General features: G+C 37.2%; 1 protein-coding gene across 1 annotated transcript; it reads left to right on the forward strand.

Moving 5' to 3' along the window:
* The first annotated feature begins 14,395 nt into the window (after positions 1-14,395).
* LOC140169323 (uncharacterized) lies at positions 14,396-16,360 on the forward strand. Its single transcript, XM_072192580.1, has one exon. It carries the CDS (start codon positions 14,396-14,398, stop codon positions 16,358-16,360), a length of 1,965 nt encoding a protein of 654 aa, XP_072048681.1.
* The last annotated feature ends 9,349 nt before the right edge of the window (positions 16,361-25,709 follow it).

A 25,709-nucleotide genomic window follows, 5' to 3' on the forward strand; every position in this document is an offset into this window, starting at 1 on the left:
AAAATATGTGAACACAAATATGTATTTCGTAAAAGGTTCGATCCCAACTATTTACAGCCACAAACAATATACTTAAAGGCACAGTCCACCGGAGTTAATGCAGAATAGATCCAGTTTACATGCCAAGTATATATATTCTGTGGTGTTAAATGGTATTTCTTGGAAAAATACTCTCTTTATTCACCTTTTTATTTGTAAATTTCTGTCATTATTACACAGCTCTAATTTTGGCTAGTTTCTGAACATACTGCAAAGTCTTTCAACTGTCTATACTAAGCACAAACGGATATTATATTTGAATTCTGGGTGGACCTCAACACTGCCCCTTTTGGAGAATGTGCCAAACTGACCAATGTAAGTCACTTGGGGGCAGTGTTCAAGTCAGCTCAGAATTCAAATATAATTTCCGTTTGTGCTTAATATAAACAGTTGAAAGACTTTATAGTACGTCCAGAAACAAGCCAAAATATAGAACTATTAAACTACGAAAGAAATTTCAAAAATATATGAAACAAAAGTGAGAAAGAGTGTGTTTTCCCAGAAATACAACTGAATATATATACATTTCATGGGACAAGTATTGAAAGAGAATTTGGCCTGGATCTAATCCGCATTATCTCCGGTGGACTGTGCCTTTAAGCAATAAACCTTATAATGTTATGATTGATTCGGTAAAATTTTAATTTTGCAATTCTTTATTATTGAATAATATTAGTGACAACTGTCGAGGAATTTTTCTGATCATTTCAAGCCGAAATAGTGAGGTAAAATGAAAGAAAACCACTTAGCCGCTTAACTGTGGAGCTCTTTAAGGCGCGTGAAAGTCGATTCCGAGTTTATCGTCCCCCGCCCGCGTCACTTTTTGGACACCAAAAACACCCGCGTCAATTTTTCAAAAATACCAAAATAATTCATTATTTTCAAAGTATCAGGGTTTTCACCAGTTTTAGCAATTGGAAGCATATATTTTTGTTTGTAAAACATATAAATTTATAACTTGGAACCAAAACCAGGCTCTTTTCTAACTTTTCTAGTCCCTACCCATATAAAAACCGGTTTATAAATAACATGTATGAGTGTGGCTTTAAATCAACACGCACTTTAGGTCAATAATGAAATCTGATGAAATAATGAAAAATGAAAAATGAAAAAGTCACCTCACCAACCTCGGAAAAAAAAGGGACGATAAACTCGGAATTGACTTTCATGGGCCTAATCAAACACTCTTTAAATTTTACTGTAATTAAAGCACCTCAGGCATAGTCTTTCACAGGGGTATTTAAATACGTTATTGGATATTACAATCAAGCAAAAAGTCGAAATTCGAAAAAACAAGCAAACGAAGGCGTCCTTGTGAGCGAATCACACATTTTGGCTTTAATCCTTTACTTATAACGTACGTGTAGGAACGCCAATATATAATAATTATGAGTGAATGTCCTCATATCCTACTTTTAATCCACAACACCATTTTAAATACCAGAGACTCTTAATACCGAAGAAGTGTAAAAACTGAGAGGCAGGGATAGAGTTTGCAAGATCACACGACTGAGCAGGTATATTCGTTGGGTCGCTATGATTTTAACTCTTTAGATTTTAAACTTTTAGATAGTGTCCAGCTTTCACGTCTATAGAGGAAGGTTCATTAACAAACGTACCCAAGCCCTTCTGGTCGATTCGGCTTTTAACATAAAGGACAAGACATAATTGCCAAACACAATAGTGTTTTCATATTATTATTACTCCCATTCAAATGTGATCTTAATAATGGGCCTTGAGCAACTGAGCTAGGGAGTCAAATAAGTCTAAAATATGTGTGGATTTTAAATATATTGAATAAATCGACGATACAATAGATGTGGGCAGATATCAAAACATGTCTTCTTGTCATCCTGGACAAGAATAAAGCTCGGCACTCTTAATACAGCTCGGCACTGTAAGAAACCAAAAGATTTTGAGAGATACAAGGTTCCTAAGACTACATGCAGATCAGCTTGTAAGAAAGCATACAATGATTATGTGACTATAAACTTCATTTCTCCAGAACCTTCCTCAAATCCCAAGCTCTTTTGGAGCTTTATTAACAGTAAGAAATGTGACAATGCTGTGGTTAACCCATTGAAAGCTTCCAACGGTATCATCTACTCTGATAGTAAACACTTGCAAAGACAAATGACCAAGTCCTCATTCAGTCATAGATCCAATCATCATCCACACCGATGGTACCCACAAACTGCTCGCTTTCTAGGGAGGCCAAAGTTCTCTGCTACAAGACACTTCTGCGTCCTGGAATGGAATATGCCAGTGTCGTCTGGGATTCGCACTCCACTACTTACATCAGGAAACTGGAAATGGTATAACGTATATATGCCCGTTTCGTCTTCCATGACTACAGAACTACCAGTAGTGTATCAACCATGCTTCACCAACTGCAATGGCCAACCCTACAGGAATAGTGTGACCAGGCTTAAGTGGAAATGATGTACCGCATCACTTATGGACTTGTTGATATTCCACAGTCCTACCTTGTTCCAACCGTGATGCTACGTGGGCACTCAATGAAATATCATGTGCCATTTGCCAGGACAACTGTTGATCAACATTCGTTCTTCCGGGATGTAATCAGGTTCTGGAAAGCACTTCCCCAGCAGCTAGTTAACAGTGCCTCCCTGGAATGCTTCTGAGGGCAGGTGCAATCTGTCCAGCTCCGCTAGACGACCAGTTTTTATCGCACCTTAGTATGATTATACGCTATGTGCGGACTGTACTAAATTGGAAAAAGATGCAGTTCTTTCAGGGATACCCTGTATACCAATAGTTGTCCAGTTATTCATTAACCGATAAAGAAAATCGTGTTTACTTCCTATCATAGAGAAAACAACCTAGAGAAAACAACCTGATGCAGGAGGTGGATCTTTGTTCGTGTGGAAATGTTGTTGCTCTTGTTGATCCTTGCCAATATGGAGAGAGACTGTAAGGGCACGGCAGTTCTTGTTTATAAATATCTACATTTTTTCATTCTTGTTCTAGAAACTGGTACTGTCAAAGTATGGCAAGGCATGAGCAAGCTGGAGCGGGTAGCTCTTCTGACTACATATGACTTCAGATCTGGTGGTCACAAGCTGGCGTGCAATTTGTAGAGGACTGTTGCTGCAGCCACATGTCGTCTTTGATGGAGAGAAGTGATGTTCAGCTCTGTACTTGCTTCCTCTACGCTCACACTTATGATTCGAAGGACCTAGGGTGGTGGCGCTGGAACTCATCCAAGACATTGAGGCGTATTCCATCACACTGCGAACTGTAAACGGTTGCTCTACCTACAGTGACCTAACATCAAGTTTATTTGCAATTCTCCTCAGAGCGTCCAGCTTCTTCCCCACTCTGGACGAGACGTTAGAAATGTGCTTTGTCCAGGTCAGGTCTGCCCAACTCCTCATTTTCTCCAGGCCTCTGTTCAAGCTAACAGTAACGGCTTCACATCGCAGATAGTGAAAACTATCCTTTTCCTGTATCCCACGAACCTGAAGAATAATGTGCCTCCAGTTTACGAAAATCATGGCGGAGAAACGTTAATTTTTCACCCCTACACCATGTACACAGCATAAAAATTGACCTTGGACCAGTTGAGCTTCATATTAGTAACTACAGGGTTCAAAAGAAAAAACTTCCCTCCCTCTAAAATTTCACAACATTTCGTTACATAACTTGTCATATCTTTTGTTAATTTGATTCGTGATCTTTCTGCGCCCGTTTTTCTCGGGTTTGCGATATTTCTGTGCTAGTTCGGAGGGGATGCCGTTTCGCGGCTTTGCAATCTTTCTGCGGATGCCGTTTTGCGAGTTGTGATATTTCTGCGCTAGTTTTAAGCGGATGCCGTTTTGCGATCTTTCTACGCTCGTTCGCGGGTTTGCGATATTTGTTCGCTCGTTTGCAGCGGATGCCGTTTCGCGGGTTTGCAATCTTTCTGTGCTCGTTCGCGGTGTATGCTGTTTCGTGGCTATGCGATCTCTCTGTGCTCGTTCGCAAAACAAACTTTGTACATACCTTCAAATTTAACAAAACTATTACGCAGCAAGAACTCCACATCCATGCATGACTGACACAGTGACGCACTGTGTAGTTGTGCCATTGCCACATTTGTATATATTATTTACTTCGCCAGCGTTGCCAAAAAAGCGTATCCAAGAAAAACAAAACAAAAAAACAAAACAAAAACAAAACACCTTAAATTAGGGCTATTTCATAATTCAGCAAAGAAAACACAGTCACACCTTTTTAATCAATCAGAAAATGACCATAAAACACCTGAAAATGGCAACATTGCATAATATCTTGGCTTGCTACTTGCCCAAATTAACCCGTATTTCAACACGGCATTGCGCTGAATGGTACCATAATAAATAAACATGCACAGGATAGTGCCTTGCTTCACCTGACTTGTCAACATAGATGCAAATTACTTTTTGTCTCTCCTTGCTTGTCTGCAATCTAATCATGCATAGCAATACGAGTGCATACAATATACAAAGTGCCATGGAGTGGCTAAAGCTTAATGTGGGTAAATTTAAAATCTGATATCCTGGCTGTAACTTAATGAGTTTTATTACCATAGTTAGCAGATCAGGATAATCCCAACATTAGTATTATACATGAGTTTCAACTTTAAAAAAAATTGTCAAGAGAAACGTTTTAGGCTACCTGTAACATAAGTGTTAATATAAATAAATATATAAGGCCTTTATCTGACACGACATGTTCCGTGGAGGCAAAAGGAGGCATTATTAGAAATTTAGTTATTATACAAACATTAGGCTATCATATACTGAAATCACCAAAGTTCTGGCATACTTAGTTCAAAAGTTTTGAAATTTGCTGTTGCTTTATTTTATATTGTATAATTGAAACCAAAGGTATAGGGTGCAACAACATCACGTTGTGCTTTCAGTGGCATTCCCATGGTCATATTTTAAAATGTTCCTGACTATTTTGTATAAAATATATATTTTTTGTAATATGTTTCAATTGAATAGATGAAAAAAACTGAAACTGAAACTAACTGTGATATTTGAATTCCTATTCACAGAATATAGGCTAGTCAAATGAAAAAATCACCCATCACTAATTGTAACAGAATTTATTTTGTATGTCTCATCTCCCAAAAGCTCACACAAAAACATATCAAAAGTCCCCAAAGATCCAAGTAGTGGAACAGTGCCTAATTTGCATAAATCCTGGCCGCTTATGCTGGGGTGAAATTTCAAGCTTGGTCAAATCTGGCTAAAAACCATACCAATGTATTGCTCTTGTCATAAGAATTCAGAAAAAGTATAGTTTGATAGGGGAAAAGATCAAATGTCAAAATTTTGACTCTACAGGAGGACAAAAATTGAAAAATTCTCTGATTTTAATAAAATTGTTCTCATATTGTTCCGCTTGCAAAAGCATTCAATAAAAAGAATAGTTTGCCATCCTACCTTAAATAGTTTTTACCTTGGTGATCTTGTGATGTTACTCATTACGGTGTACGTGGCGTTGGCTTCGAGTGGTTCAGGAACTACCTCATGAACATGATGAATAGGCCACAATACCGTAAACGTTCGCCTAATGGCGCTCTGGAGTTCATGGAAATGAGCGAGCGCCATCCCTGTAAAAGCCGACTATTATCACTGAGCATTAAGGGTACGTGTAGTTAAAGGGTGAAACCTATCGACACATACAATTATGAACAAGATCGAACAAACTTGTTCACGATAATGCGGTAATCATTCACCTGATACGTTGTGGCCCAGCGAGCAGAGCATTAGACTATAGTGCGAAGATAAAGATAACTTGTGGAGAAGATGGTTCGAATCTCATGAAGTAATTTCTGACAGATGTCTGTCAATGTTTTTTTTTCTGATTTGAGGAAATTTTATTTTCTATTTTCTTGATTTTATCTTTAACATTGTTTATATAATTTTATTATTTTATCTTGTATTGTCTTTTTTTCATGATTCTTTGTTTTTATCGTTTCATTTTAGAGTAACTCAATCCATTCAATCAAATGTAATGAACCTGTTTGATTGTATAGGCATTTGTTATGTGTGTGAGACTAACTGTCGCGTGTGACAAGTCTTTCAATTCGCGCGAGTGTCCTTGCCTATGCATCAGTGGTCATAAGAGGTATATCATTTTATTCGAAAGGGGGGGGGGCAAATATACGGGGGTCATAAAGTCTTGGAAAGAATAATAGGATGGGATCATGAAATGTTTTATGACCAAAATGTAGGGAGTCACACGATGACCATAGAAAGTGTGTTATTTTATTCAAAAAGACTGATTTCAATACTATTTTGGGGTTTGGGATTGTAACATTTTTGTTGCCGAAATAGGGGGTGCGCAATTTTATTGACGCAGACTTTTTGTAAATTTGGGACCCTCCTTTCGAAAAAAATGATAGCCCTCTAAGAGGATTCAAAAGATAACCTCTGCCCCAATAATCCCTAGCTATATTTGTTTGAAACTGTTCCACGGAGGATGTATCATAATAGGCTCAGTCTTCAAATGATATAAATAAAATTTGAATGAGTGAACGAACAAAATCATACAACGACCAACTGAATAGAGGCTGTGCATTGCATATGACGTATCATCCCGTAAATACTACTCAAATGCATTCAACAAAAGCATGATTGCATCTATCGCGACAGTTCGTCTCACACACATAACAAAATGCACTACGATCAAATAGGTTGATGACAACATTTGATTGAATGGACTGAACTATGGGGGCTATCCCTGTAAACCGGTTCAAATCCTTTGTTTGGAGCCAATCGATAAACGCAAGGCTATCATTGAATACTGGCTAGGATTCCACAACACAATAAGGCGCTTTGGAAGGCACACCATACCCTAATAGCTTTCCATATTATGTGCACTCAACAACTATTCAGTATCGAAGCCCGGTATCGAAGTTACGTAATGTTACTATGTCAACGGGATCACGCGCTTAAGTAATGAACCACGATCGAAAGAATCAGTACACAAAAAGGCATACCAAAATAGCGTGATCGTAATGATCGTCATACAAACAGTGCTTGGTTCCGATACCATCACGGAGTTACGTAACTACTTCGTGGTCTGATAGTTATGGTTATATGATCAATGGTCTGATCTACTTGGGTTCGATCCTTTTAAGAAAAAAAAAAAAATAGCTGATCATTTATAATGCATAAATGAATAAAGTAATGTAGTTACACAATTTGAAACATTGAGGCCGTTCTATTTTTTAAAGGTCATTTAACTGTTAAATGTAGTGGAATATATCACGCATTGCTAGGTAGCAGGTGGAGCAAATTTTGTCGACGGTTTTTGCCGTTTGTTCGCAGTGCCTATTTATCTTTTAAAAAAATAAGAAAATTAAAATTAAATTTAAAAAAAAATCACAATACTCGTTCGTAAAATGGGGACAAAATTCAAAAACATTTCTTTACCCTTCTTTACATAAAAGTGGGAGCAGAAATCAAGATTCGAACAAGTATCATTCACCATTCAAGGCGCACCCTCTACCGACTGAGCTAACAGGTCAGACAATAGAAGGGTGTTATTTTGAACTGAAGAATATTAAAAAAATATGAAGAAATTACAATGTTATAAAAAGATTTACCAAAATAAATTAGGTATAACGTATTAATCGATTTGCAAATTAAGTCCAATGGCACTTTGAGAAAGAATACCTGAAGAAACCCCAAAACATTTGCTGCTCTAGCAACTAACCTAGTGACCTAAAGTATTGGGTCATGTCACGATATTTTTTCTGAGGCATTATGTCCAGGTTGCTCAATTTAACATACACGTATCCTTAATGCTGTTGAGATTTTACAAGGATGGCGCTCTCACATTTCTAAGAATCCAAAAGCGCCATTAGGCGAACGTTTACGGTATGTTTCGTTTAATAACGTTAAATCATCATTAATTCATTCCACCTGCGGCGTTCCTCAAGGCTCAATATCAAAGTTACTACGCTGATAGCCCCTGGCATCAGGGTACAGGTATCAGCTAGACCACCCACCCTGAGTATGGCCATTGTAACGAAAATGTATGGGCATTCAACTTACCTCTGACAAATCCTCTGACATACAGGTTCCTGTTGTTAGTTGATATTACCAAATGATTGTGACTTGCTACATGTCAAACTTGCAGATTAGGTGGACAGGTGTAGGTGAATACAAAATCTTATACCGTTTCCATTTTACAAGTAGATTTTTAGTGTTCCCTGGTTTGTATCTCCAAACTAATGGGTGCAACTACTAAGCACGCCGGTATATAAATCAGAGAGTAGGTGAATAGCATGTCCTAGTTGAGTGATTTTCCTTACAAATAACAAAATGAAACAAATTTTACCTGCATTTTTTTGCATAGAAAATATTTCTCAAACAATGAACAATAAGTCATGCGACAGGTGAACTTGAATGCAATAGACCATTTATGTGTTCCCGAAAGCCTTTGCTAAATGAAACCAAGACTACGTCATCGTCAACGCGCACACCGTATACCAACCAATCAAACGTGCGCATCAACGTGACGTATTCCCAGTTTCAATCACAAAGGATTTCGGGATATTCCGTAAAGGTGAACGCACACAAGGCCAATCCAGCAATACAAAATGGTTATGCTGAAATTCCTATACATTTCATTTATAAACATGAGCCGTATTCACAGTGACATAGTTCAATAACCCCCATTTACGATCAGTGTTCCAAATTTGACCTCAAATGATAGAGAATGAGATTGTGTACCCAGCATATTCAAAGGTCATTCAAAGAGTGTACAAATATAGTGGGGTTAGAAAACTGTGTCTTAACACGTTCTAGTGCGATCACAAGAGTATGGACAGAAAAAGTCATCAAACTTTTCCTCATACAGTCACCGCGTAATGACAATGGTTTCATCTTGTCTTACTAGATTTTTTTTCACCTTTGTCATTTGTTCGCGTTATTAACTTTAACACTCTAAATTATGATTAATTTTAGTTAAGAATGTCACTCTATTAATGTCAATTAGAGTCTGATCATAGTTTTGTCTTCCACGTTATCCTCCTATCCTAGAACATGAAACATATCAAAACTACTTTACCTCACATTCCTACCATGTCCTGCCGCGTGACGATTAGTTTATTGATAGATTGAATTAATTAATTAATTAATTAATTATATTTATTTATTTATTTACTACTACACCAGTACTGAACTGCTAGCACACTACAGCAGTACCAGTGGCGGATTTAAGGAAGAGGGCTCTGTCAGTAAAATAGCCCAGGGGCCTTAAGGAGTTCAAATCAGTGGCGTGTCTGGACTTTTTTATTCAAGGGGGGGAGGAAAATATTGTCCAGTGAGCATTTGTCTAAATGTCAAATATTTGTTGTGTTTGTAGGTCAACAGGGCAATTTTAACATAAAGTCATATCATGACTTTAAGTCCACCATAGAACTCCATGTTACGTGGCCAATATAGACAGTGGGGGTTCTTTCACTTTACCGTGTTATCACTGTTATGTCAGCTTAAAATGGACAGTAACCCTTCAACATCTTTAAAGAATAACAAAATTAAATTTTGACGGAAATTGTACATTATGGGCATATGGCTTTAAATCGAGTCTTCTAACTGCAAAGACCCTGCTTGTGATGCAGAATGGTGCAGAATATCAAACCAATTGTGCATTTTAGCTGAAAATTCCATCAATTAGCACCAAGGTACAGCCATGGGTTGACCTTCTACTCTTTTCGTCGAATATGACAGCAATTAGATTAGTAAGTAAGTATGTTAGTAAGTATTTGCGTATCAATATAAATACCAGTGTACTTCGGTTATATTTATAAATGCGCTTTTATAAATACGCACGTGACTCATGGGCACGACATACCAAGACCAGCAAGCGTGACCAAATCCTCATGCATTGACCACTATACAGAAAAGGATAGGAACTCTGTAGATAAATATCATCAGATTTATTTATTAATTGAATTGCAAAATTATTACACATTTTGCAATTCCGAATTTGTAATACGCTATCAAGAACAACATTTTGAAAGTATTTGACGACGGAAAAAAAAAATCAACGACGGAAACGTTTACAATATAATCACAAAGTTGAACAAAATAGACAATTTTGCTGCACAGTAGTCTCATGTTGTTCCGCCTTGCATCCAAATGTATAGAAAGACCAACCGCTATGTAGAAGGTCACTTCTAGACTTACTGTCTACTAGCTGTTATGGCAGCGCGGAGGTGGTCACGTGCGTATTTATAAAAGCGCATTTATAAATATAACCGAAGTACACTGTATACTGTACGCACAATCTGAGGACAGTAAAAAATGTGAGGCCAATTTTGATGTCCTCACATTTATACTAAACGGAAGGTTTTGATTCCGTTAGAGACAGCCCGTCACCCTTGCTTTCTTGCCCTGCGGGGCCATTCTATAATATAATATAATATAATATAATATAATATAATATAATATAATATAATATAATATAATATAATGTGTATAAATATAATATTTGTGTATGTATTGTATGCATGAATCTGTATACCTATCTATGGGAGGGCATGTGTCCTCACATAGGTTGGTGCTCCAATATACCCGGTATACTATAAAATTATTCTGTTTTGCAAAAGCTCCACTTGGACTGTCTTGGAATTTGTCAAGGATTTATTTTGCCTGCATCTTGATGATATGTTAACACAATGGAGTAGAAATATTTTATTTTAAAGACAATCTAAGATACAAACTTGAAATCAACAGGATACTAACATTTAATGAATGGAATCATTAGATATCTTCATTGAATAGCTATATACTTTGCCAGGACAAAACTACGTCAGGACAAAACAGTGTTGATTACTATTGTTTGCAAATGCAAACACGTATCAGCAACAATTACTCCAAGGGTACGAGTTGAAATTTTTATGGACCACTGCATAATACATATCACACAAATAACTTGATATGAACTTGGCATGAAGTTCAAATTCTTTTTATCTTTCAAACTGTCTTTACCGGTATTATGTATAAATTAATTCAAGCATAAACACTGGAATTACAAACTTATAATTTCGTGATTAAACAAAGGAATTGAATCTTCCTGTATAGGGATGCTCTGGCACATTTATTGTTAAATCATTGTATCTTCTATCAGTTTTTTTTTTAAAAGAAACAACCCAGCGATGTAGTAGTCCTACAGGGTCCAAGAAAACGTTGTATTTATATGTTAAAATGAAACTCTGCAAAAATAACATTGTTCAGCAGTATTACAAATAGTTTTGTGACAACAATTAGAATTTGGTTTTGTTTAACATTTAATAACTACAGGTTTGCTATTTCCTTTCCAACTTTCAATCTAAGGGAGTGTTCATAAATACTTTGGTGGTGGTGGCAGTGGGGTGGGGTTGTAAAAGTTGGAACCTCCGACATCAAAATATGTTAGATCCTCCTAAAAAGGGTTGGGTTTTTATCCCCCTTTTTATGGTCTAAAATTTGTTTTGATCCCCCTTCATGTCCTAAAAAACCCAAAAATATATGTTATTAACTTTGCTCCCCCCCCTTCCCGCTGGCTACTGGGCGGAAAAAATAATTTTTAAAGAGACAAAATGTGTTTAGAAATTGTAAAAAAAAATGAAATTATACATAAAACCTTTTTCAAACCATCCAAAAATATTGGGTCAGTCAATTCAACTTTTTGCCGGCCCACTCGGGTAGGAGCGGCCTGGGTACGCCACTGCGCACGTACCAATGCATCCCCGCGTCACTAACCCACCTCCAAACAGCACAACGCACCCGCCCACATACTCGCATAGGCAATGGGCATAATGTGGGGTCCATACTTGTGGGTACAAAAACACATTATTAATAGGGTAAGACGTTGCCTTATGAAGAATTATACACAGATGATTTCCTCTGTGAGTTCAGCTGATGATATGTATTAGGGTTCACCATACCCGTGTTTTCCTTTTTTTTTAGATATCGAAGTCCTTATGGCGTCCATTATTTTAACCCCACATTTGTGAATTTTCTTAAAGGCTGTACCATAAACGTTCGCCTAATGGCGCTATGGGCTCCCTTGACATAACTGGAATTTTAGACACAAACTAAAAGTGCCCTCCCAAAATAATCCCACCAGCAAATAAGGGTATGTACCCTAAATTCTTGTTGGGAATTTTAGAGGAGGGCGCTCTCTGTTTTGTACATGAAATTTATCTCAAAGCAAAGGACCCAGGTGCGCCATTAGGCGAACGTTTACGGTAGTTGTGTCCTTTTTAGAGATTAGTATAAAATAAAATGTCTATTTTATTATTTTTCAATAGAAATCAGTGTACCATGACTTTGCTAAAAACACGAATCTTATACTTTGCAAAATATTCTCAAATACTAAATTCTATCAATTTTAATATGAATCAGTGGGCTTCATATTGAAAGTGAAAATTGAAATACAGCAAATAACTTCCCAGAAATAATGAATCATAATTATTCCAAGTAAAACGCATACAATCAAGATTTCCTGCAAGTAATAAGGTATTGCCTATTATCTGGCCATTACTTATCCAACCAGGCATATTACATGTATCATGAATTGAAATACAAATTGTGCTTCTAAAAGAAAAGCTGCATTTACTGTAGGCCTACCGTTTTCGACCTAATTTGTGTTTCCTAACTTTCTTTGTTTGTTCTACCGGTCCTTGGTTCTACCAGTAACGGGATTTCAATTACGGTTATACTGTTCCGGTTGGGTTATTTGATAGGGTCTAGATGCAAGTCCACACAGTGTCGACACCCTATTATTATAAATATAAACTTAATACTCCGTTGGTGAGCGACGGGCGATTGGTATTTCACAGAACGCAAGAAAAGGAGTCCCATCTGATTGGCTAGAAATCGATCGCTAGATCGCTCAGTGGTGGAGTACAAACTCAAAATGGAGAGATGTATTCAATTCGATTGAAATCAATATTCTATTATTGACGCAGATAAAGAAAGTGGTATAGTGTGTTGATATAGTACATTGTATAGACTTGTGCTTTAATATTCTGTACACGTGTTCCTTTATATAATATATCACAATTTTGATGAACGATTTCAAAATCGTTACGGATAAAATGCAGTAAAATATATCCACAGCAAACAGCAATCCCCGCTAATTATTGTATTGCATTTCCAGTTAGTGTATTTGAAACAAAACCTGGGGTTTACCTGACAAAAATCTTTTCTTGTAATGGCAATATCATATGGGGTACTTGATCATGCGCAAATCGTAAAAAACATAGAACAGAAACTCTGTTGCAGGCTATGTGGTTTCTCATATCGTGTGCATATGGTATGCTTAGCTTGAGTCGCTCGGCCTATCTCGAATAAAATCGCCATGCGTAGCTTTTGGAAAACGAGAGGATTCGCCGTACTATCACGACAATTTTTGACACGAAGATATAGGAATGATGACGCTGTGGTCCATTTTATTATATTTTTTCTGCCGTAGTCTCATATTGATTATTATAATTCTCGCTCTTCATTTTCTTGTCTAATGTTCTCCTTACTTTCCTCGTCCTGAATGCGTCCTTTAAACTTAATGTGCGTAGTCTATACCTGACGTTATTGTTAATATCGCATTGCTAACGCCCTCTGGTATGCAGAATAAGAAGAAGAGATTACCTTAAAATGATGGCAGCAATAACGTACAGCGTGTTCCATCCTATAGTACGGTAGATATTGTGATGTGAGTAATTTAATTTCATTATTTATCTTTGTTTACAATTTTTACAGCTTTTCCATGAGCGATGCAAAACCCCAGCGCAAGAGTTGGTGTGTGATGATATTGGTAATCCCGTTTACAATGCAATCACAGTAAATAAAGTCAGGTTTAGTTATGGATTGGGTATTCCCGTAGAAAGTGAAATGGATATGACATCATAATAATTTGAATTCCCCCAGGAAGTATTGAAGGTTAATGTTTATAATTATTCTTAGGAATTTCCATATTACATCATATGTTGTGAAGATGTGAATGAAGTAATTGGCTATTAATATACTGCGCCAAAAAGCATCCTTAGTATTCCTTACACTTGGAAGAAAAATCCTAATCTCATCCGGCACATCATGACACCCCATTGAATCCAATGTGAATTCAAGAAGCAAAGTTACATGCATTTGATTAGACGAAGGTCCAGTTTTAAAACTGACAATCTGGCCTATTCAGAACTCCACGGACTAGACATCTGGTTTGATAGTGGTGAATGGCTAATGTATGCGTGCCTTTAATTTAAAACAAAAGGAACAAAACTTGGAACAGGTTCATCAGGTTTGGTAATTAACAAATGAAAAGTTTTTTGGTAAAAAAACTTTTCATTTGTTAATTACCAAACCTGATGAACCTGTTCCAAGATTTGAGAAGTAAATATGGACAGAAAACTGTGACTTTAGTACGAGATCTAGAAAGAGTTGAACAGAAAATCGCCCGTCATCGTAATCACTTAGTGTACTCTCTAAGATGTAAAGAACTTGTACTCTCTCCCCCTAGTCTTATGATAAAATGCCCGATTAATACATCAAAGGCTCGTGGTATAATAGCTAAGGCTCGTAAAGAACTTCTGCGTGAAAGAATAAGAATCATCAATAACAAACTGAACAATCTTAATGTAAAGAAAGTTTCGATCGAGAATGAGTTGAATAGTTCGTTGAACCCAACAGAGCAACGCCATCTATCGACTCATGTAAACAATCTCAAAAGTGCCGAGTTTGAGAAAACAAAATGTCGCCATGTAGAGAAATTAAACCGGCTACAACAAAAACAGAAGCCGAAAAAGGAACCAGAAATAGACCTGAGCGGTTCACAGTTAAAGAGGTGGGTTATTAATCTATCTAAATACAAGCTTACGAATCCACAATGTAGTGTGTTAAGTAAAGGGCTCAATTATGCCGTTTCCCCTGCTAAACTACCGGTCGAAGACTATATCGTAGCGACAGAACAAGCATGTCAAAAGCTTCCGAATTCGGAAGCCACGGTACTTCGGGCGGAGATCGCGGGCACTCTAAGATCTGCTAAACCGCCAAAATCCAACATATCTAGGGATGAAAGAAAGGCACTAATTGAGATACAAAAAGAAAAGACCATCACTATCCTACCCGCGGATAAAGGAAAGGCAACGGTTATAATGGACACTCAAGAATATGAGGATAGAGTGAAGGACATGTTAAATGATGGCAAAACGTATGAAGTGTTGAAAAAAGATCCTACCACTAAATACAAAAAAGATCTTATGTCAATCCTCACTGGTTTACGAGATAAATCCAAGATCACGCAAGCTCAGTATGACCACTTAAGACCCTCGGGGGAAGTGAACCCTAGGTTGTACGCCACGCCTAAGATCCATAAGCCCAATAACCCGCTTAGACCCATCGTGGATTACACGGGAAGCATAGGCTACAACACGTCCAGAGCCTTAGCTGATATTATCAATCCGATCGTAGGTACCATAGAGCATCATGTAAAGAATTCTCATGATCTCGCAGAAGAATTAAGAGGTGTTATGATAGAGGAGAATGAGCAATTTATTTCTCATGATGTCGTCTCATTATTTACTAACGTTCCTATTGACGAATGCCTTGATATTATACGCGAGAGACTAGAAAAAGATCCTGATCTTAAAAAACGCACGCTACTTGAGGTTGAAGACATTATGTCTTTAATGAAGTTTGTCTTAACAACCACTTACTTCACCTTCCGGGGCACCATTTATAAACAAAAATTTGGTGCAGCGATGGGTTCACCAGTTAGTCCTCTTACAGCCAACATCTTTATGGAGTGGCTTGAGCAACAAGCAATCCTCACTGCTCCCCTAGAGTGCAAACCCCGCATATGGAAACGCTATGTGGATGACGTGCTAGAAATTGTTAAAAGAGACACGGCTGAAACGCTGACGGCACATCTTAACCAAGTTGACACCACATCCAGTATTAAATTCACGTATGAAGTAGAACAAGATCAACAAATCCCATTTCTAGACACGCTCATAGTACGGAAAACTGACAAGTCCATCAAACTCATGGTTTATAGAAAAAAGACTCACACTGACCAATACTTGTCTTTCACTTCCCATCATCCACTCCACCAGAAAATGGGTGTGGTGCGTACCTTACTTGACAGGAAGGATAGAATAGTAACTGAGGAGGAGGATAAAATCAAAGAAGAAGCGCATATAAGGCAGGCCCTAGCCAAATGTGGCTATCCCAAATGGACAATAGACAGAGTCAAGAAACAAATGGAAGAAAAACAACAAAGAAAGACTAAGAAAAATAAGAGCACTACTTCTGATCAAAAAGGAAAGGTCTAGTAGTGATCCCCTATGTAGCGGGAGTGTCAGAAAGAATTAGCAGAACACTCAAGAAACATGATATCGCAACGGCCATGAGACCACATAGCACGATCCGAAAAATGGTGGTCCACCCAAAAGACAAGCAAGAGCCGGTAAAAACCCCTAATTGTGTCTACGAAATCCCTTGCGGTAGCTGCGACCTAACTTATGTTGGTGAAACAAAAGGAACTTTTGGCACGCGCATGGATGAACACAGAAGGGAGGCAGAGAAAGCGAGTCAGCAAAAATACACAAGATCAAAAAGAAAGGAATCCGAGAGCCATTTCAAGAACTCAGCTATTAGTGACCACGTAGCCAGGGCTAATCATATTATCAATTGGGGGGAGGCAAAAATCTTAGAGAGAGAAAGTGATAGGAAAGCGAGATGGATAAAAGAATCAATTCAGATCAGGAGAAGGGGGCGAGGAGTTATGAACAGAGACGAGGGGGTCTACAATCTGAGTCACGTGTTTGATCCACTGTTGGAGACTTGTAGCAAGACTAACCTAGCTACCGGAAGTGATATAACTTCCGCCAGTCATCAGCTGTTGGATCATCACAACAACACCAAGCTTCGAGAAAGTCAGTGGTGCACTGACGAAACTGTCAGCAAGAAATGTAAGTTTCTTCAACTGGTTTTGACAAACAAAAAACTTTTCAAAAGGAACAAAAGAAAATTGAAACAAAAGTTATGAAAGTTATGAAAGGTACAGTGAAATATATACTGAAATAAAACTGTTTAAATAAGGTTTCATTGAAGAAACTTTGTTGCGCTTGTTGAAATCTTTTTGCGCCTTGCATAGGCCAGCTTGTCACTTTTAAAACATGACCTTCGTCTATTTAATTGCTTGCAGGGGCTATTTTAGGCGGAAAAAGTCACTGCACGTTGGCAAGACAATGTTGTTACTTTTGTCGCAGTGGGCACCGAAGTGGGGGTAGTAGCCCCCTTGAGTTTCTGAGATTTGTACGCGTTTAAATCACTCATTTTGATGACATATTTGTAACCTCACATAGACTTCTTTTAAACACAGGAGGTATATGCGGACCAGCCAGGTGAAGGGGAGGCAAAATTTTAAAACCGTCCTGCCATTTCGCTGCTAAATTCACTTCACTACTAGAACAAATGCGCGCAAAGCTCGCGAAAATTTTAATGTTGAAATGGGCCAAATGAGAACAATAAAATGGCGTACTGTGAAAACTGGGCCAAAAGAAGATGCACATCATTACAGCTTTTGGTTAATATTCACGGTCCTGGTATATGGAGCCCGGGGGTGTCTACTACAATCCATCAATGTGTGGTGGAGGCCCACACCAGTTGCATTTCCAGTTGAAATCCATACACCCCATATGAAAGATGCCCTTAATCTTCTACTTGCAGAGGGAGTTTGAATGGGTGATGTTATTTGAAATCTACGCCCCCTGTGTGTGGGAGAGTAACCCAGCAAACACAAAAACGTTTTTAAAACGTTTTAAATAAGTTATATTTTGGGTTTTGGTTCAGGTAAAAACGTTTTAATAACATTAAAATGTCGGGTTATATAAAGGTCATGAAATCGTTTTAAAACGTTTTGTATGAAAACACACTACAACAATATTTTTAAAATGTTTTCGAAATGTCATTGTAAACCATTTTTGCAAACATTTTTGGCCAAATATTTTGTCAACACTTAAACTACATTATGTTGAAATATTTGCACCCAGCAAATACAGAAATGTTCTTACAATGTTTTTTACAAAACGTTTTAATAACATTTAAATGTCGGGTTATATAAAGGTCGTGAAAATATTTTAAAAACGTTATTGTAAATATTTTGGGCAAACATTTTTACAAAATATTTTTTCAACCCCAAAATAACATTCTGTTTAGAATGATTTGTACCAAGTTTTCAAAAATGTTTTTGGAATGTTATTAAAACGTTTTTATACCCTTTATATAACTCGACATTTAAATGTTTTCTATAAAACATTTGCGTTTGCTGTCCAGTATATTACCAATAAATGTTATTTAATGTTATGAAAACGTTTTATACCATTAATGTACCCTTTATATAACCCGACATTTAAACGTTTTCTGACAACCTTTTATAACCTTTTACGAATGATGTCGAAAACGTTTTGTGTTTGCTGGGAAGGTCACGTCGTACATGACCTTACTCGTTAGGTCACGTCGTACATGACCTTACTCGTGGGTGTATGAATTTCAACTGGAATAGCAACAGCTATGAGCCTCCACCACACATGTATTGATGGATAATTGTCACTATCATTCATTGTTCGAATATCCTACTTTCGAGGATTATCTGCAACAAACTTGATGCGGTATAGCCAGTAAAAGCTTAGTTTACAGATACTGATAAAATATGGAAATAGTGTGAAATTTTTGTGCAATTGGGTTTCCTTTAACCATCATGGTTTCAATCTCACTAATGTCCATCACATCACATATTGAAGCTGTCATCATACACCCCTATAGATCTGTAGGTGTGTATGGATTTCAACTGAAATTGCGCTCTATATTGGTGACAGCTTTAATACGTGATGTGATGGAAATTAGTGAGATTGAAACCACGATGACTAAAGGATACCCAATTGGGAAATTAATTGCCATTGTTAAGCCCTTTTCATATCAGTCTTCCATAATTAAAGTGAAAGTTTGTCATAAATGGGTATAAAATAAGAGGTCCAGATCCACTGCACTGCATTTTTGTCTATTTCCCCCGATATTGAGCCAGAGGGGCTATCAAGATGCCTTATTATCAGGCCTACATTCCATTACATAGGTTGCCCGCGTCCTTGCTTTTTTAATTCTCATCTAGGGCATAACAGGGCCACCGAGCAAAGGGGGGAACTATTATTTCCCAATCGGCCAAATACTAAAATGACTTAACCGAGACATGCGCGTGAAAATTCTCAATTTTAACACTAAAATTGGTTAACATAACAATTGTGGCCTCAAACTGGAATAATTGATGCCGGCTGAAGCATTAACATTTAGGGAGGACGAACATATTTTGTGCCGGTTTTGCTAGGAAATTTTCGAGCGAAGCGCTCGAAATATGTTCAATTTTAGACACTATTTTAGAAGATTTTTAAAATGAAGGTGAAGTGTATTTGACTTATGCAATTTTTCTCTATTTTGGCCTCAAAACACGATGTCTTTTGGGCTAAAAAGGAAAATGCACATGGCAACTATTGCTTGAACATTGGACAAACATTAAGGGCACGTGTCCCCCACCTCATCTTCAGCCATCTATGATGCACATTACAACATTTGGTCAATTTTGTCCCGGTGCGGTATTTCGAGCCAGGGAGCAAATTGCCCCCCCCCCTGTCCCTCCGTCGGAACGCCTCTGCTCTCATCCCGTGTCTTTCCTTACCTAGAAATGGGGAGAAGCGGAACAACTGTCGGCGTCGCCGGACTATTTTTGATTACACAAGAGGCGTTATAATGCAATTTGTAGTTGAATAAATAAGTATTATTTATTGAAAATAAGACTGAACACCATTTTGCATAGGATTTGCGACTCGATCTTACTGCGCAGAAGGACTTCATATATGTCCGGTTGAAACTTTGATGGCATAGAAACATTTTAAGCACGGATTTTAAATTTTCGCAGCACGGATTTTTAATCTCACTGCACGAACGTTAAAATAGCCCCTGATTGCTTGTAACTTTACTTCTTGAGGTCACATTGGATTCAATGTGGTGTCATAATGTGCAGGATTAGATAGTGCATCTATTAAAAAGCAAAGTTATTCCAAACTGGTTCAGTTTTGGAATTGTGATTATTTATCCAAGTGTAATCATATCTTTTTGGCGCAGTATATAATGGAGTTTTTTGGGGGTGTTTAGTATATAAGAAAATAAACACAATTCTTTACAGTTAGGCGAGTTAAGGAACTTGCGAGCCAGACATATCTTATGTAGTCAATGTACTCCTATCCAGTTATATTCGAGATCTGGAATACGTCAAATTGGGTACCTCTTCCAAGAAAGAAATATTCTTCTGTCGACTTGCTGAAGTCTGGTTTATGAACAACACATCTGTCAATGTAATTGTGTTAAAGGTGAAAAGGAACGCCATTTTGGAGATTGTCATCTGTACGAGGATTTTATATGCCAAGGATATAAAAGTCTTCAGTGGACTTCGCTGAACAAGTGAATCAGGATAAACATCAAGAACATTGAGGCTGCCGGATAAGTAACATTGCTAAAGAGTGTATTTGATTGATTCTGACTGATTGTGTGTATTTATGTTCACTCACAAAATTATTGTTAAATCATACTTTGCTTTTGATTAAAGATACAGATATTGCTAACTTAATCAAACAGTGTGTTTTCTTGTGCATTCTAAAGTGAATTCTAGTAAATGGTGTTTTTGGCCTTGAGTCATTAACGACTCGTAACAATTGAGGGCTCTGTCTGGGAAACACACTGAAAAAAGACAAGTTGACATTAATTCATTTTTCTTAAAAGTGAAAGTACAGTATGGCGTTCAATGCAGAAGAGTGTCTTGAAACTACAAATTCGGAGACGTTGATGAGTTGAAAAAGCCTGCATTACTAGAATTTGCAAAATACTATGATTTGAAAGTAAAGCAATCCAACAGAAAACAAGTAATCAATAATGCCTTGATTGATGTTTTGGTTGATGAAGAGGTTTTCAATAAATCCCTTTTGGGCCAGAAAAAGGAGGTTCAAACTGAAATCGGTGGAGAAGCAGTTAAATTGAAATTTCAGTTGGAAATGGAAAAAATGGAAATGCTATTGCAGTTATATATGCAAAAGCAAGACATGGAAAACAAAAAACTAGAAATGGAAAAAAAGCACGCCAAGAAAAGATGGCGCTTAAGAAAAAGAAAAAAAACTGACAAAATTGGAACTTGAAAAACAAAAGATGAATTTGGATGACAAAAACTGTAAATGGAAACACATTTAAAAGAAAAAAATACATGTGGAAAAGTACACGTTTGAACAAGAGACGTTAGCAAAGTTAGGTGACATATACTCATCAAGTTTTTCCTCAAAGTCAGGCTTTGATGTTATTAAGTTAAGCTTGTGCTTATTCCAAGAAAAAGAAGCAGACAAGTATTTCCAACAATCTAAAAAGAAAGCTACAAATTTAAAGTAGCCTAAAGAACATTGGCCCCTAATATTACAAAGTAGTTTTGTGGGGAAGGCCAGGGAGATTTACTCAACTCTACCAATAAGGTCTTAAAGTCTATGAGCTGGTGCCTGAAGCTTACAGACAAATGTTCAGGGATTCAGGAAAGCATGCAGTCCAAACTCATGTAGAATTTGCTTTGTCAGGCGGCTTGGTTAAAAAAGATGATTTTGCACAACTTAGACAATTGGTTCTTATAGAAGAAAAAAAAAAATGTGTCCACACTGACATTAAAACCCACTTGAATGAAAGCGCTATCAAAATTAAAACCTTGCCGGAAGCATGGCAGATGACTATGGCTTAAGTTTAGTAAAGGTTAATAAACATCTCCTCTTGGGTGTCATCATCTCAGATAAGCTTAATTGGGATGCTCACGTTAAGGATGTTATAGCAAGAAGCAACAAACTTCTTGGGGTTACTCCCGCCCCCCCATCTCCCCGAGTTTCTCATCTAATTATATCGGACCATAGTCTTGCCTATCCTTGATTATTGCTCCCCTGTCTGGATGCACCACACATGACCACCGTACATGCTGCCGTAAAAGCGCGTAGACAGTAAGTCTCGAAGTGATCTTCTACACAGCGGATGGTCTTCCTGTACATTTGAATGCAAACATGGTAAACAACATGAGACTACTGTGCACTATCTGATTATATTATAAACGTTTCCGTCGATAAATATTTTTTCCGTCAGCAAATACTTTCAAACTGCTGTTTTTGATAACTTAAATTCGGACTCCCATGTGTAATAATTTGCTATTCAATTAATACTTAAATTTGATGATATTTATCTAAAGAGTTGCCACCCGTTTCTGTATAATGGTCAATAGCATGAGGATTTGGTCACGCTTGCTGGTCTTGGTATGTCGTGCCTATGGGCCACGCGCGTATTTATAAATATTTATAAATATAGTCGAACCATACTGCTTGCTGGTCTAATTTTGCTGTTCTTTTAAAAAAAATTGAAATGCCTTCTTTGTCGAGGATTGTGGTACAGTCGCCAAGTGATTATGAGAGTAAGGTCAATGACATGCTTAGTGAAACAAGAAACTAAATAAAGATCCTACGCCAGCTTACAAAAGGAAACTTGTTGAGATCTTAAAGAGAATAAAGTCTGAGGATAAGATTAATGAGAGCCAATATATCCAACAGCAGAAAACACTCCCAGAATGTATTGTACCACCAAGATACACATGCCTGGCAGTCCTATAAGACCAATAGTAGATTACTAGTATACCGGCTCAATTGCATATCAGACCTCCAAGGCTCATGCAGAAATACTCGCTCCGATAGTCCGAACACCATGTGGTTAATTCTGAGGCATTAGCAGAGGAGATGACGGCTGTAATGATAGACTATGCCATAGTCGATTTTTGATAAATAAAAATATGTTATATAATCATTATGAACGCATTCAGTTGAACTCGATATTATACTGATATTATTTTATTACATCAAAATACTAGTAAATGGTTATGAAAAAGTTTATATAATTATATTAACAGTAAAGTATATGGTCAATTCCAGCGAAAGCGGGAGAAAATTCTCTCTATTAACTTTCCACTTTCAAATGTCATTAATAAAGGAAATCACGTTATTGATGGAGCATATCATGTCACGACCAATGTGCTCTCTTTGAGCATATAGGCCTTCACTAGTAAGTCATACCAGGGAACAAGTTATGGTGGCTTAAATGAATTGGCGTTACCCACGAATTCAAAGATAAAGCCCCATATATATCATTGAATGTCCTTCAATCAAAATTAAATTATTACCGTTAGAAAGAAGTTTGCATTTTGAAAACATGCGAAATAGGGGTCAAAACAGTCCTGTTTAATTGCGTCCTCTTGAAGATATACTGAAGCTGTATCGTGAGGTTTTGATTGATTATCCTAAATTACCATTTTTTGGGGGCATGCAATTGGTTAGAGAAACGGGAATCATTGAAACACAATGGAGGAATAACCACATGATGATTTCCAACCTTCTGTAAAATTTTCTATTTTGCCGCTTACCAATACATACCTTCAAATATGTGTTACCCACGAACATTTTAGTTACCCACGAATCCCTACTTAAATTATAGTTAACAATGTCTTGATAATGTTTCAGTTCATAGGAACCATCACGACACGATTTAATAAAATATTGCTGCATGAAAATATGGAATGATTTTACTTAAAATAATAATATAAAACTGTTTGCTATGTCTATTTGAATTTGGCAACTTCATTATTCTCAAATTTTTATACCCAAAATGCCATAATGATCAATTCTAAATATGCCATGTAGTTTGTATTTTGATTAAAATTCATTTTATTGCCATTGTAGCCTGAATTATTGACATACGGAAAAGTAATTTTTATTTTTATTAAAAAATTAATAGGAATTTGCTAATTTTCAGACGCTGTTACCCCACGAATCCATCTGATGTCCGCATCCTGCGACGAGATACAAAATCTAACTTTATATTTCTATAAAGCATTTATTCTAATCTTTCGAATTAAATGACAGCCACTTTGGAAAGAGCTCGAAGAATTGACACAATCTTACCTGTACACCCGGTTCTTTCTTTAACCAAAATATTTCTTCGAAGATATATATATATATGTAATAAAATTTCAAATAAAATCAAAGTCTTCACCGAATACTAGTGTATATGGGTCACACGTAAAATATTGAAAGACATTAAAGAAAGTGACATTTTATGGTGTACAACACGTGAAAAAGGTTTAAATTCGGGGGTAACATGATGCACATTTAACACTTCATTTGGTCTAGCAAGAAAAGTTATTTTTCAATCCGATGGCACTTCCACCTGATGATTCACTAGATATGATCTTCTCATTTGATAAGTCTAGAATTGAAAAGGAAAACATTTTAGAAATGACCCCAGAGAGAATCTTGTCCCGCTTTGGCTGGAATTGACCATATACGTTGGCTTATTGAATGCTACATATTATAATGGCACTTCAATATTGAACAGTTCTATCTTTAGAATCTACCAATTTAATAATCGCGAAAGCACGAGTTAAAAATCGACTATGAACATTGCATTTTTAACAGGACTTTGACCGGGGACTTCGTCCCTAACACACACTGTCAATCATACTTGTTTATCAATCCAATTTAACCGCAAACACAAAAGCCTGTAAGTACAAGACGCGCTCATGCTCCTTGTACCCAAAGCGCCGCATAGTTGTGTACAACGTAGTTATCAATGGTAACGGCACGTTCATTGCATGGTCTTTGCCAAGATTGATTCAAAAGTTAGACTCCTGACAACGTTGCAGTACTTTGGTCACGTAGAACCCTGTTGTAAGGAAAAACACAAGGTAACCGAGGCAGAGGACGTCCACGTACATCAAATCCTGGACGAGAATGACCACAAACACTGCAACCCAATCCGCACAAGACCGACACAAATGGAGGCTCATCACAAGACTGGCTGCAACCCACCCCCATGATGAGGATGGTACCTGAGTGAGTGAGTGAGTGAGTGAGGGGGTGAGTGAGGGGGTGTGAGTGAGTGAGTGAGTGAGTGAGTGACGGAACTATTTCATTTTACCTTCAAATTATAGTCACAACAAAAAAATGGTAAATGGACTCACCATGTGACCCAAAATGACCCAACTCACTATCTTTGAAAAAATATGTCGAAATGACACAATGAGTCCATGTGTCATTATGGTCAAAGTATGCAAGTATTAGAACTTGAAAGATGTTTGTATGTTCATTGAACCATGATGATCAAAATAACTAAAAAAAAGGTATTTGAGTCCAAGAGGGCGCCCAGATTTTCGAACGGGTCATTCTATGCCAATTTAAAACAGACTGAGTGTACTTCCAGCCTCTTGGATGTTATTCTACCATTATCGGTACATCTTGTGCCCACTAGGTTTGGCCTTTACCTTTTCTTGCCGAAAAATTCGCAGGTCACTTTACAGTATCCTTTAAAGTATCCTTTTTAAAGGACAATATCTCAGCAACTAAAGACCTTCTTATTACATAGGGCTAATAACCAGCTGGGCATAAATGAGCAACAGTAAAATAAATTGGATATTCTAATTTTGTTTCAAATTCAGAGAGAGTCAATGTCAGACCCTCGTGCTGTTGAACAAAATATTTTTCCTTTTTCACAGACCAATGAAAATATTTCCATGCT

This window comes from Amphiura filiformis, chromosome 14 (genome assembly GCF_039555335.1).
Source record: "Amphiura filiformis chromosome 14, Afil_fr2py, whole genome shotgun sequence".
Taxonomy (NCBI): domain Eukaryota; kingdom Metazoa; phylum Echinodermata; class Ophiuroidea; order Amphilepidida; family Amphiuridae; genus Amphiura; species Amphiura filiformis.